Genomic DNA, 14,692 nt, shown 5'->3' with positions numbered 1-14,692 from the left:
GCTTATTTAGGAGACCTCTGAAAGAACATACTCGCTGTATGGTTTTAAAGGAGTACGTGAAAAATCTGGTGTCCTATCCTGATGCCTTAGACTATGGAGAGAAATCTCTGAATAAGGGAAATTCACTGTTAAATACAAAAACTAAACAGAGGAGTCTAAAAAATTCTTTTGCCTTTTTGAAGCTTTGCCAGTTAGTTAACTTGAAGTTAATTGCTGTAAAACTAGTTAGAGGAAATGCTTTGAAAATTAACTGCGTAAACTGAGCAACATGTGGGAAATGGTTTGAGCTTATAATTTTCATCTACCAAATCCTTTTTCACAACAGAATCTTCTCCTCGATGACACTAAGGACTTCAGCACAGTGAGAGATGATGTTGGAAAAGAGAAACAAAGGCAGCTTGCATTAGAAAAAAAGAAAAGGTATTGAGTATTTACATTTATTTTTCTTTAAAATATGCAAATGGTTCTTTGCCACTTTTCAGACTAGCTTAATACCGGGATAATTTCTGGGGACATTGCTAGCTGGGTGCTCTTAGAGCACACAATTCCCGTAGTCCTGAAGGAAGTGCTCAGGTAATTCAAACTCCTGCCGTTAAGTGCCATGTTCCTACACCAAGCCTCAGATTTTTTTTCTCTTGCAATACACCGCAACACTTGTCACTGCCTCTGGAGATGAAAAATGAACTACTTGGCTGCACTGGCCCTGCACAGTTTGTATGTGTGAGCTTGCAATGTCGTTCTTACAACTAAGTGGAAATCGGGTTTCAGTCCAGGCTCATGCTGCTGTTGGTGCTAAGGCTCAACACTAATACTAGGCATCTTAATTTTTGTTTTGGTAATAGTCGGCAAGCCCAACGCTTACAGGACCATGTTTTCTCTGAGGAGAAGCTGAATATTAAGCACCGTAAACCAGAAGTGGCTCTTTCTATCAATGTGGGCGTTTTCAGATAGCACCAGAAGATGATTTGCTGACCAGACCATACAACCGATGTACTCAAGGGGAGTGGAGTACCTCAACTGGACCAGCAAGACGGTCTTTCCCGAAGTGTCTTCAAGAATCACCGAGACAAACTGGATATAGGATTCAGGATAACTCTGATTTTCTTCTAATGTCTCTTGGGGAAGTGCTTTAGCATCCCTTTATCAATGTGGTACTTATTCTCAGGCTAGGTAAATGCACTTTATCCATGAGAAAACTGATTAATATATTGTATAACCTTTTGGTGACTGTTTTATAATCACCCTAAATGCTTTTTTTGTTTTGGTCAGATGCTGATGTCTTGCACCATCACTACAGAGTTTGCTGGGTTTTTATTGCAGTCATAATCATCTCTTTTTAGATTTTTTTTTTTCCATCTCTGATCAAGTTATCAAGTATCAAGTTACTATATTGGTATCAAGTTACTAGCGATACCAGAATTTGCTTTTGTCCCTTTATATAAAAACCTAAGTCTGTAGTAGCTCAAGTCAGATTTCAGGAATGAAGGAAATGTGGAAATCTCTGGACAAAGTGTACTAAATGGGCTCAAACAAGAGCAAGTTCAGAATCTGTCAAGCTCTAAAACCTGAAGGCCTTTTGTGATATGGAACAACAGTGTGGTAACCTTATATTTTAAAGTTTCTAGGGCTTTTTTGTTGTCCATAAGCTTCACGAACAAACAAAATGGATAGAAAACATTGGCAGATCTGATGTTTGGTCTTAAGTGGGTTTTATTGTACTCAGGAAAAAGGCTTGTATTTATATTCAGTACTCTTATTCAGAGGACTTTCCCTAATTTCTTATCTTTTCAATTGTTCTAATATTCTTTGTTGCATTTGAGAAAAAGAAGAAGTTTCTCTTGGTGTCACAAAACTGATTTACAACCTCCGTAACAGAAGGGGATGTATGTGGCTGACTACCAGCTGAACTCGGTATCAAAGGTTCTTAAGTAAAATGTTTACTGAATGCTTGTGAGATTGGATCTCAAGACTGAGAACACGTGTAACTAGCTGACAAGAGACCATATTTTTCTTACCCCTGAGGCTGGGGTTTACCAGAAGCTGACGTTGCAGCATCTTTATCGAAACTTTTCTAACGCTTACAATACTGAAACTGTGTTTCCCCCACTGTACGTGACTATTCACAACTTAATTTCCCATCGGATTCAGAATTTTCTTTGAGCGCAGCTAGTACTGACAAATTAAGCCAAACTCTTAATGGAGTTAATTGTTTATAATCAAATTCTAAACATGTTTTGAATGATAAGGTGAAAATGGAACAGTGGAAGACAACACACAAGCATTTCTGTGCAGCAGTCACATGCTTGGTGGCATTTAACGTGTTTGCCTTTTATGGCTGGGAGCCTGTGCAAATGGATTGCCATATCAAGTGAAGTCTGCTAGCAAACGTACTGCAGAGCCTTGTTGAACTGCACGGATGTCCGGGAAGCTGTTCTGAAATGAGCAAAGCAATTGTTCAAAAATAACTTTTGAACATAGCCTAAGTATCCTTAATTAAAACTGTGGTAATGAGAGGACAAAATACAAGTTGCTCTTGGGGGCTACTGTAACTGTTTAGACTGTTTTGTGTACGCATAGAAGATACTGTAAAAGAAGATGCCAGTACAGCAGACTACTAAAATTTTGGCTAATGTGAGAAGATCTCTCATTTACCTTTTGTAGGTTAACAATATTCTGGTATTTTAGAGAGCTTCAAGACAAAAGCTGATGCTCTCAGCTATCAGAAAAAAAAAGAAAAGAACAAAAAACAGTCAAAAGCACCTTGAAGCATATGATTAGTGTTTATTTCTTTGCATATCTTTAAAATTCAGCAGGTGCTTCTGTGCTTTCTTAGGCCGATTCATTCAAGAATGGGATATTTTAATTTTCTCACTGTTTCGGTTGTAGGTAGGCTTTACTCGAATCTTGAAATCCTGGTTTTATGGATAGATTTTTCTCACTGAGGTGAGGGCAGCCAATTGCTTTCCCCATCTTATTTTGCATCGCCGTCTTCCATATCAACAAGTGTTCTTGCGAGCCAGAAATGATCGCACATGCTGATTACTAAGGTAGGCAAGAAAGGTTTGTGTTTGCAGATTGTTCCATCGCATTGCACGCACTTTGCTGGCACTTTAATTCCTCCAGTTCCTTGCTGGACAGCTGTACTGAGCTCAGCCTTCCCACCTACCTTTAAAAACTTTAGTCTCTTCTTGAAAACACAAAGTTTGGAGAAATGAAATACGGATTACAAGTACTAACGTGGGGATTTTAGTATGTGCCTTTGTTAAAGTGTAATGTAGCAGCGCCTGCACTGAACCAATCTTGGATTATTTCTAATGTTGGCTCAAAATGCATATTTTTTCCTTAAAACTATTGTACGTCGTTCCACAATGAGAGAGTTCATTAAAAATGGGGGTGGGGAGAGGGAACGCCTTTTTAAAACGGAGTCTTTGTGATTCCACAGTTTATGATGGTTATATTCCAAAGCCTGGAAAAGCTTTCGTCTTTATTTTTCAAGTGTTCTTCACAAAATAAAAAGTCATTTCTGTATGTCTATTTGATTCGTCTATTCGTATCTCACCGATACATTGATTGGGAATGGCACGAATTGGTTTCTAACATTGGATGGGGCACAACCTTCGTTAAGCTTTAATTTCCGAATCTGTTCCTAAGAGAGCATTCAGATCTCTGTGCGAGAAGTTTCCCCAACCCGGCTGGGGTTGCGCTGTGCAAAGACCTGGCTTCAGCTGGAGGACTGGGATTTTGATGCAAGTTAAAGTGATTTTTAGCTTGTGTTTTTCCTCTTTCAGAAAGCATGGTCTAGTATTAACTGCCCGTTACTTCAAGTCCATATTTGTGCACAAATATATTAATCTGGTCTATTTTTCAAGGGAACTAGCATAAATCATCTAGAGGACTGTGGCTCTGCATAGAGTAAGAAACACGGATTGCGAAGGAATGGTCATCTCTTGTATCTGCTCCTGGTGCAGTCCTTGTGCAAGAGCAAGTGTTCAGCTCTGGGAATCTTATTATGAGAAAGTTGTGGGTTTTCTTTTTGTTTGCCTCCTAACTCATTCCGGTTTGCTGAAGTGATTACGGAGCAGGAGGAAGTGGCCCATTTAAAAAGCTTACGTCCTTCTTGCTTGATTTAATTCTCCCTCAGCGGCCACTGAACAGAGCCGTCGCGTTCTGAAGGGTGTTGCAGGTACAAACCCCAGGAAGGAGGAGCGATGGCACAGAGGCTGCAGGCTGCGCTCGGGAGAAGCTCTGTGGTTCTGGGACTCGCTGGCTGCTTTGGCCGTTTCCCCGAAGCTGAGGAGAGGGGGTGTCGGGGTGCCCTCCAGCGTGGTGAGCGGCAGTCTTGGGATGTTGCCAATACTTCGGCCAAACTTGCCTGTAATTGAGGAGTTAATCTTCAGTCCTTGCTGTATCCAAGGCCACCACATCTGGAGGAAACAATACCAAGCTGAGTTTCAAGCAAGCTTAGAGAGACCAAGAGGGTGTGAGCTCCCAGCCCTCGAGTCGGTGGCTGGAAAGCTAACTACTAAACTCTTATTTTTCTGTTTTCCGACTGACCCTTGGTCAGCGCAGCTCCGTGTGCAGATAAATGCGAAGGACGTGGTAATGATACAGCTCTGTCCGTGGATCTTTATTACAGCCAGGCAGTGGAGGCCCATCAGCTGTGTTTATTGAATGAAGGTTGCAAGTACCGCTGCTTCTGCTCCTGTTTGATCTAGGCGTTTGTGCCTTGTAAGAGCATTGATCTTCTTGCTTGGGTTTCTTGCTAAGAGAGTATCAGCTTCGTGGTTAACAAATCTATAAATTCCTGCATGACAAAGCTTTCCCATAAACTTTAACTGCAGCCCAAACAGATTTTGATTCTGGTGGTTGTATTCAGATGCTGATCAGTAGGGCTTTAACACCGCCTTTTGCTAAAATGTCCTTGCTAATCACTGGGGAGAAACATATTTAGAAACAAGGAGACAAAACTGGCCTTAGGCCGTTGTGCTTGCTTCATTGCCCACAAGTTTTACTGGAGTTAAGTAACTGGTCCTGGTTCCACGGATTAACTGCATTTAATTTCCTGCGTGCGTTTGCTCTGGGGTAGCAGCCGAGCCCTGGGCAGGCATTGCTGGCTGGGCTCTGAGGAGCCGGCTGCCCCTCTGTGCTGGCAGCCTCCCTCACGCGGGTACCCACCAGGATGCTCCCCTCCCAGCGCCCCGGGCCCGTGGCAGTGCTCAGCCCGTCACTGTCGCTTCCGAACTGCTCCCGCCTCTGCTCTGAGCTCGTACCGGCCCTCCTGTCTCTGCTGGGTAACCCCAGGGTTGCTCTTCTCCCCGACGGCTGATCCCTCTCTTGATTTGCCCTTTTATTTGCCTCGTCTGCAACTTCTCCGGGGGCTCAATCTGCTGCAGGTCTTGTCATCAAATTCCTCTTTAATTCCCCTTTTTCCTGGTGATCACAGGGAATCGCTGAACACTTCTAAACACACACCGTCTTCTGTGCTTCATGCAGAAGCTGGTGAGACCGCTGTGTAATTCTGCTGCCGCATCCGTCTCCTCTGGCTGCCATCGCTGGCCAGAGCCACGTTTTGACTGTCAGCCCCTGCCCGCAGCCTGCGCTTCTGGAACAGCTCCCGGGCGACTTCTGTGAATGATACCTGTGTTCTTAACGCCTAAAGAAGCTTAAGCCCCCTCCCACCCACCAGCCCTTTTGCTCATAAAGAGAAAGGTATTTGATAGCTAGCGCGGTTTGTTTTGTTCCCATGGGATGCTCCCGACAGGGACAGCCTGTGCTGTTGGTTGTTTTGGATCGTAAGTAGGTACAGCCACCCTAGTTTGTTAAGCCGACACCTGTTGGGGTGCCTTAATAAATGTCTAATAATAAACTTACATTATTAACTTAAGAAACTTATTATTGCTGCAGAAAGAATAGGGCTGCAGCTATAACGTACACATGGAGCGTATCTTCCTTTGGGGTGGTGTGTAGGACCCTTAAAGATTCCTCAGTCAGAATTTAGTTGCAGTGATTTAACAAATTCTTGATTTTTCCTATCGTAGACTCAGCGTGCACGGCTGGTGGCTGATCGCACTTGCTTAGCAGCCAGGTTTGTGATGAGAGGGACTTGCTCTGTTCTGCAGAGTATCGATTTTTTTTATTATGGCCATGCACGTAAAATAATGCGGAGAACAAGGAAAGGGAATCTGGAAAGGAAATGGGTTGGTCCTTTATATTTGTTGTTTGAATTGTACAGCAAAAGTTTTAACGAGTAATAATGAAACCATTTTCTGAAATGCACATTAGTGAGCATGGCAATTCACAAAGCAATAAAGATACAAAATCTATCTTAATATAGACTATAGTTGCATGCTTTTGTTTCTTACTATACTTTATAAAAGGCTTTCAAACTAAAAGACGTGGCTTAAAAAAAAAAAGAGAAAAAAGAAAAATCATTTTTTTGTGGAAAAATCATTGCAACAAGTACAAGGCACACACAAGACAAACTTAAAAAATGTGTTTATAACCTTAAGTATCCTTTTCAGAATGACGCCAGTTGGGGTAAAGAAGAGTTTGTAAACACTAGCAAAGAAAATTCTTCCTATTAATGATAATCATAAAGTCATTAAGACAAACTGCTACTTAAAGCTGAGTGGGCAGTGCCTCATCCCCGATATCTAATGCACCATGGGGAGCACTGAGTTCTGGTGGCCGTAGCTTCTTGGCAAGAGGTCTGCGAGGGAAGGCGCAAGGACGGCACGCGTGTGCTGTGCTGTGTCTCTCGGCACTCCCGGGGCTGTTGTCTCTGCCCGCGTGTGCGGATCGGCGCTGCCCCTTGCTCAGAGCTCTGGGTGCAGGAGCAGCTTTGCTTGTCTCATGTTTGCAATCACTGTGGAGAAAGCACTAAAGATGCTAAGAAAGAAGATACTAAAGATGACGGGGAAGATTCCTACATCTACACAGCCTAAGGTCAGAAATTAAAGCCACTCTGGATAGCTGGACTTCTAAAAGGTGTTTTAATTTTTTTTTTTCAATTTTAATGAGTAGTTTTGACTAGTTATTTTATTTCAGCAACAGGTTTTGACTGGAATTAGCGATTGGCTTCTAGAAAATATTAAGCCACTGGTTTGGGAGAAGAATGTTTCTTTTTTCTTTTTTTTCTTTTCTCTTGGACTATTTTATTAACTCCTGTTGGTGGCACAAGCGTATATAATGCTGTGTTTTAATGGGTACTCCAGGGACAGAGCGCCATTAGAATACCCGAGCTCATCTGATGGAGTTCACAGGCGGTATAAGTGCTCTTTTCTGCATTCTGCAGGCCTCCCGTGAGGTTCGAAGCTTTGTCTGAGTGTCAGACAAAAGTCGGCGTGCTGCTGAAGTGGAAAAACTAGAAGAGAGGACTGTGAACCCAAATCACAGGATTGTTGTTAGCCTGCTTGTCTGTGGGAAGGGGGTGGTTCTGTTACCCACAGCTTTTGAACCTGGCTCATCCCAACTTGCCATGATCTGGGGATTGAGACCTCAGGAAAACACAGTTCTCTAAGTGTTATTAAAGTGGGCAGCCAGGAGAGGGGAGTGCAGAGACACCAAGCCTTAGGAATTCATTCCAGTCCTTGCAGAATACGTCTTTTTAAACACTGGTTACCCCTAGGGCGAGAGGTATTGAAACAACTTCTGCAGTTCGGATTACAAAGCAGAGCAGCAGTGCACTCAAGTCTGCAGATGCCTTGAACCAAAGCGGTGAGGTTTTGGGGCCGAACTTACACGGCGTTTGGGAATTCCACCAGCAGGGTTCAGACACTGAGGACAACTCAACTTTACTGCCCAGTTCTTCAGAAATATTCAGCAATGTTTTTTCCCCAGAAGGCGCTTGCACTAAATTGACTTAATTCGTGCTTATAAAGGGCTTTGAGCAGATTTTACTGTAGAAATAGATCCAGCATTTCTCAAGATTCTCTTATACCCTCTTCCTTTAATGACATTTGTCTTGTATAAACTTGAGATGGCTAAAAAGGGATCAGAAAAGCGCCCATTTCACTCACAGGTCGAAATATCGTCTGGTTCGTAAGTGTACACCCTGTTCCCATATTTGCCAGTTAGATCGGCTCGAACTGTCATTGAAGGATCTTGAGGGGAAAAAGTACAAGATATTAGCAACTCCGGCTTTGTGAAGTGGGGCGATGGCGAATAATTTTGTGAGGATAAAAGCCTTTTAAAATGGTGTTGATTGGCCAGCAAGGTGCATCTGGAAGCACCAGGCTCTCAGCAGCTGTACGTTAATGAAGGAAGTCTACTTGTGCAACCCATCACGGGTAGATCCTCTACGTACAAGCCTCATCTGGTGACTCAAGATATTGCCCATTGTCTCCTTCGTACCCTGCAGTTTGATGGTAAGTTTGCCTTTTGTAGAGTTGCTGGTCGGGGTCGGTGATGGGCCTTTGCTCTGCTCTTGGAGAGAGTGTTTGTCATTCATCTGAGGACAGGCTTGGAGTAAAAGGCTGTATTCAGATGTTGTGGCATGGCGTCACGCAGGCAGGACCACACTCTTAGAGGATATATGTTAGCAGTTAAGAGCAGTGACATGCTGTTCATTTCCACTAGTGGAATAAGACTGTCACGGTCCTGTTTTTAAAAAGATGGTAGTGGTTTTGGATGCCTGATTTAATCTCCGATTGCTAAACAAGTACTCTGAAATAAGGCCCAATTTGGGTTTTTCCACTGAAGCTGTTCCTTTTGAAAGTCTGGGTTATTCCTACAGCTTTAGTGCCCAAAAGAATAAGAGCTATTACTTGGAGCAACATTAATTCAATGGGGATCATACAGAAAAACCGCTGCCCTGATTATTCCCCTGACCCCAGAGACTCAGCCACAAAGAGGATCCGAGGGACGTAATGGCCATCGGGTGCCATGTTGTCATCGCTGCTGGAATGCTGTCGGAGTTAGATAGCCTCTTAGGGACGGGTAACCGTCCGAGCGCCAGAAATGGACTGAATCAGCTGAGCTTGCCTTGTCTACCAACAACTACCAATTCTGGTGTGATCAAATACCCAGATTCCCTGTTCTGTCCAAGTTGTCCCCTGCTAGATGCTTGGGGATGAGGACAGACACCCAGGCAGGTGTCTGGTAACTCAGAAAGCCTGATGAGTGGGTATTTTTTCATTGTATCGGAATAAGACCTGTTGTGGGAGAATACAAAATGGTATTCCTGTGCCAGTAAGTATACGTATGGCAAGTCTTGCCCCCTCTCCAAGGAGGAACGGTGCTGGTGTTTTGCAAACCCTGTTGTACATCCCCAGAGAAGTGGGGAAAAAAAAAGAGAATTTCAAGTACTACTTCAAAACTGTGTGAGGTGAATCAATTTCTGCTTTTAATGTGGCTTATTCCACTGTCTGGTAAACATTTCAATTAAGATTTTAAAATTCAGACTTACCACCAGATTGAGCATGATAAAGTCCTCCTGAGCCATCTGCTGGATCTCTGGGCTAGAAGCAAATGCTTTCCTTAAAGCTAAGAGAAATGCGTTATTTGGGTGGGAAAAAAAATCTGGATCGCTGCTTTTCATGGTTTTGCATCATCTTATATTGATCCTAAATCCAACAGTAAACAACGGGCACTACTTTCCGATGTGCACGTCACACAAAGTTTGGAGGACTTGGTTCTTGCAAAGCAAAATGCAAAGGACACTTAGTTCTCGAGAAACTGAAATACCGGTATACAGACGTATTTCCTTCTCCATGGCAGAACGGGTCATGAACGCATACGGCTTGGCTTTATTTGGCTACCTGTGGCCCCGCACTACAGAGCGCAGGAGTCGTCTGCATGATTTGTGCTGTAGGCATTTGGGGTAGCAAATACTTAGAGAAGTTTCATAAGAAAGGGTGAGGCCAGACTTCCCTGACAAACCTCACTTTGTTCTCGATAACCGAGGAGGTTATCGAGTGCTAGTGAGTGGTCTGACACACTCCCGGGCAGCAGGCCTCATAAGAAAGTGTATAAACCAGATGGTAGCAGATGCCAGAAGATGACTGAGCTTTCCAATGCTGTAAACTATTGCACTTCCAAGGTTCTTGTCTGCAGAGGAAAATATGCTGCCACAGGCATGTTGCAGTCCCTGTGAATCGGTGAATACGAGGCTATAAAGATAATTTTCTCGGTGTCTGACTCTCCCTGCTTGCAGGATGCCCATAACTTGAAAGCCACGGTTTAAAACAATGCAACAGAGGCAGCGTGATGCCTAACCTCGCTGGCTTGACACAGTCTACTTCCAGGGCTTCTTTCTGGGGGGGATACAACTTCCCCAAGCTTTAATCACGTGAGCTGATGATTTCCATGCTTGCTGGGGCCCAGGACTGGGCTTGGGAGTAGGCAGGAAGGAGAACTGACAGGAGATCGGGGTGGGGAAGAGGATAAAGGAGGAAAGCTTGGTGTCTACCTGCTTGTTTCGTAGCCATGTGTCTCTGCCAAGGAAGCTTTGACCCAGAGCACGTTACTGCCCAGAAGAACTTTACACCTGCTTTATTCCCCAGCTCTTCTCAAGGGTCCCCAGTGGATTCTTTGTCTCTCCACCTTTCTCTGCATGTGCTGGAAAGGCGTCACACCAAGCGCTCAAATGCACTGCCAGATTTGGATCCCCCAGGTTGTTTCGAAGGGTTTGCTTTGCTCACCTTGGCTGTAAGGACACTCTTCCAAGTGGTGAATAACCATCAGTGGCTTCTTGCTGAAATGACATTGCAGGAAAGGAGTGGGGAGGCAATTCAAGACCTTTCACGGACGGCACTTGCAAAGAGTTAAGGCACTGAGTTGCTCCAGGGATATATTTATGTTGTGAGGAGCAATAGCAACCGGGCTAGTAGGGAGGTGTGGACACAGTCACGTACAGAGGGGCGTATCGTTGAGAAGGCAACACTGGAGGCACTGCAAGGGCATGTGCTCATCTCCCAAAAGGTGAGCTCTCACCAAAATCTTGTTCAGCCTCTGTATCATGCAGCAAAATACAACTTGTATCGATACAAGGCACAGTCTGAGCATTGGGTTAGAGCAGAGCTCTGTTCTGTGCAGTTAAATGTATGAACTGGCGTAGCAAGAATTGAGGATTACCTGTGTTTTGATCGCACTAAACCTTCTTCATATGTCTGCACCCATTCAACGTCATCTCCCCAGCCTGTTGAGAGCACCCTTAGTTAATTTTCTGGTCAGTATGGATGAGGATGTTCTGCTGAAGGGGGAGCTGGAGCCACACATGTAATCGGGTGGCACAAACTAGGCACCTTCCCTCAGGGCATCCAGACCCTCAAGGTATTTGTGGGTACCAGGAGAGCCCCAAGCAGAAAGGTGCAAAGAAACGGCTGCTAGGGAAGGGGGGTGAAACCCCAGCCTTGCTAGGGCTCAGGTGGTGGATTCGGATTACAGACAGGTATTTCCAGCTACTCGAAAGCTGGAGCCCAGGGTTCCTCCCGGAACTCGTCCACCCTCCCAAAGAGCCGAACCAGGCTTGCTGCTTGCGTATGGCTTCCTGCAATAAGGGATTGCTCACCAGGCTGGGGGTAGGGAGGGTAGGGATGCAGGAGTGGTTTTGTTGTGAGGTTGCCTGGAACTTGATGGAGCAAAGCTTGGACCTGAGTCTGGAGCCCCTTCCAATGGCTACAGCACCCTGCTCGTGCCCTGCATCACCCAAAGGAGACCCCAGGGAGGAAGAGGATGTGCCTGCTGCCCGTGCCTGACCTACAATGCTGGCAGGAAACTGGACAGCAGAGGGGTTGAGCCAGCTGCAGCTTGGCTGCATGACTATGGTCTCCTGCATACAGAGCATGCCTTTATAGGGGTAGGGGCTGCTGGTGGGGCTGCCTATTGAGCTCAGGCTCTGCAAAGCTGATCAGCAGCCAGCTGATCAGCAGCCAGCCTGGCTCTTGGCTCCATCCCCAGCCAAGGTTTGGAGCAAAGCACCTGTACCTGTTCTCAAGCAGAGAGTGTGAGGACTTCTCCCCTGCTGAACGCACCAGTGCTCATGGCCATGGTGGAAATGGCACCTGTGAAAGGTAGGTTTGGGCTTCTGCTTCGGAACGGGAACATGGGGCGGGGGAGGAATCTCCCAGCTGCTGCTCTCAGACATTTCCCTGCCTGGATGTATGTGTGGAGGTGCACACTAGTCACTGTGACAGAGGGATATACAGGTGCTTGAGCACTGCCTTAAGCATCCCATTCACTCACCTCGAGAGAGAGTCTGCAGAGTCTGTATCTGAGCAGGGCTTTCTTTCTCTTCATCAGGGAGCTTCTGGATCTTTTTCTACGCAGACAGCATTACACCATTGCAGAGAAGGAGGAAACACAGTAACGGAAAGGCGTGCGTGCTTCTAGCTGGCAACAGCTGAGAGAGAAAGGGTCAGCTCAGGAAGGCAGAATGTGACAAATACCCAAAACCTTCAAGTGAAGGAAAAAAAACCTTCAGGTGAAGGAAAGAGAGGCCTATGAAACATTTATCTCCTGCTAAAAATGGGCTGACTTCAAGGCTGACACTTGAGCAGAAGCTTGGGGAGCCTTTGGAGTGACTCTGAGAGTTTGTCTCGCTGCTTGAGCTCATCAAGAAAAACCAGCTGTATCTGTCTGCACAAGCTGGTCTGCACCAGCTTGCCTTGCAGCTGAATTCCCATGTTTGTTTGAATGTTTCCTACCACTCGTTGAGATGCAGAGATAAGCTGCTCAATCCACTATGAAGTGGTCTAGATTTTCAGCCAAGCTTGGATCAGCCAGAGCTCCCGTTAGGTTTGATGGGAGATAAGGTGGCAGAGAAGCAATGCAGATCAGGTCATCTCTATCTGAAGGCCTGAATGCATTCGGAGCCTGGTGGGTGACACGGAAAATGCAGGCTGAAATAGCCACGGGGCAGCAGGTGCCCTCTGTCCCGTCAGCAGCCCCTTTCATCATGTGAGATCTCTACACATGGTAGTTGTTTTAGCCAGGCAGTCCTCCTCACTTGGGTAGAGTTCAGTGCTGTAATAACCGGCAATCACATCTACCAAAAGCCCAGCCACAAAGAGCAGGTACCCTGGCAGAAAAGGAACGCCCAGTCCTCCTCAGAGACAAGACAGTCCCATAAAGGGCCATTTTCTTGGAACTGGTCTCTCACCTGGCAGCTCCTGCTGACGCCTCGACAGGGGTGTCCTTGCTGCAGCCTCTCCCCTCCGGCCCAGGCAAGGCAAGGTCTCTTTATGCCTCTGTATTTGCACAATAGCTGGGTACGGACATCAGCTGAACTTCCAGGATATCCTGCTCTCGCCAAGGCGCAGAACAACCTTGTTACAAAAGCTTTCTTCAATCAGCCCAGCAACATGCACGTTTTTAATCAAGGTATATTGATTTATGAAAGCATTCATGCGGAGTTTATGCTAGACACACCTAGCTCCTTGGGGTGGACTGTAGGTCTTCAGGTACGGTGAAGTCTCCTAGAGTCAAACTGAGAGATACAGGGGAGACGCATACACCTCTCTTGACGCCCTTCACGCCGAGAGTGGTGCAGAATTCACAGCACTTAGAAGAGGTTTAGCACATTTCTGTAAGAAAAAAAAAAAATACAGAAGATAAGAAATCACAATGTAAACAACGTGGTCTGAACTGAGCCAGGTCACAGTAACAGGGAGCAGCAGCAGCATAATGAGAGGGCCATGCAAGGATGAGAGGCATAACTCTATGGGACTTGTGTCAGGCCTAAGGACATGGTCTTCTCCCATCATAAATTCTAAGGAAATTAAACACCAACCTTCCATGGAAGGTTGATAGCTCTTTGGAAAGCTTCTGCTGTATCAAGTGAAAAAGACCATAATTTCCATTGTGGAACCAACCACTGGCCTGTTAGGAAATCCTAGCTCTGCTTCTGTACGCAGTGATCTTGTGGTCTTCGTTTCTATCTGCTCTGTTGTGCTGAGTAAGAGAAGGGCTCCTTGTGAGGACCCTCTTCTGGTGTCCCATAGGGTGGGCTTTCGTGTATTATACGGGCCCAGGAGGTCACGGTGGGGTTTTAGAAGAGTTGGAAATATTGCATCCCCTGTGTTGCCAGTGCTTGGTTACTCACCCATTCGTGTGAATGCCTCTCCTTGGCACTTTTTGAAGAAACAGCATTTGCCTGTATTTAAGGTCCAGCAGGACTTGGACTTGCAACTGCAGTGCTCGCTTCTGTTGCCTGAATGACGAGGGACAACAGCCCTGGGCTGTTTCCCAGCTAGACCTTGGGGCTGGCAATGGCTGTGGTCACAGAAGGGAGGCAAGCCCTTCTTCTTTGGAGTCCTGAGTGCAGAAGGGGGGAGCACAGCTCATGGGAAAGGAGAGACCCCTTCTTTCCTTTGACTTGCCCACTGTTCTCACCTCCTCATACCTTTTCATTGAGCCAGTGAACCGGGTCCCAGGTGTCATATATATACATTCTCATACATCACCAGTGGTTTTCTTCTATCTTCAGTTCACTTGCAGGGTGAAGAGGCGGTATCCAGACCTGGAGTGTCATAAAGCAAGCTCAGGAGCACCGCCAGTGACTTACAGCACATTGCTAGCTCGAGGCTGAGGATTACAGTGGATGGAGAGTTGCCGAAATGTGCAAACATCACACATTTCTTGAACCAGAACGGTACTGCATGAAATCCAGATATAAATTGCATGGGGAGGTTGAGTTGTGCCGAGGAAGATGGATGGTCATTTCAGTAAAGTCCAAAAGCTCTGCTTATTTGCA

At 45.6% G+C, this 14,692-nt stretch overlaps 2 protein-coding genes across 5 annotated transcripts in view; one reads left to right on the top strand and one right to left on the bottom strand.

The window, feature by feature from the left end:
* USP40 (ubiquitin specific peptidase 40) overlaps positions 1–1,359 on the top strand; it is a 37,537-nt gene extending 36,178 nt beyond the window's left edge. For 3 of the 4 annotated variants that reach the window (XM_075511537.1, XM_075511536.1, XM_075511538.1), the window contains exons 31-32: positions 326–420; positions 843–1,359. In XM_075511537.1, coding sequence (XP_075367652.1) covers positions 326–420; positions 843–951 — 204 coding nt within the window. In that variant the 3' untranslated portion in view covers positions 952–1,359. The remainder of the gene's footprint in view (positions 1–325; positions 421–842) is intronic. The other variant, XR_012777042.1, reaches the window with a different exon arrangement.
* Positions 1,360–6,502: 5,143 nt separating this feature from the next.
* Positions 6,503–14,349, bottom strand: LOC142414740 (anterior gradient protein 3-like). The gene is given in 11 exon segments (XM_075512262.1): positions 6,503–6,865; positions 8,019–8,104; positions 8,845–8,906; positions 9,407–9,483; positions 10,641–10,693; positions 11,074–11,137; positions 12,184–12,330; positions 12,947–13,018; positions 13,100–13,204; positions 14,195–14,253; positions 14,342–14,349. Coding segments are annotated over 11 exon segments (783 nt in total). The 3' UTR covers positions 6,503–6,815.
* Positions 14,350–14,692: the final 343 nt, after the last annotated feature.

Source organism: Mycteria americana, chromosome 9 (genome assembly GCF_035582795.1).
Source record: "Mycteria americana isolate JAX WOST 10 ecotype Jacksonville Zoo and Gardens chromosome 9, USCA_MyAme_1.0, whole genome shotgun sequence".
NCBI classification, from domain to species: Eukaryota; Metazoa; Chordata; class Aves; order Ciconiiformes; family Ciconiidae; genus Mycteria; species Mycteria americana.
Note: the sequence above shows the minus strand (reverse complement) of the source record. Positions and strands in the feature narration are given on the sequence as shown.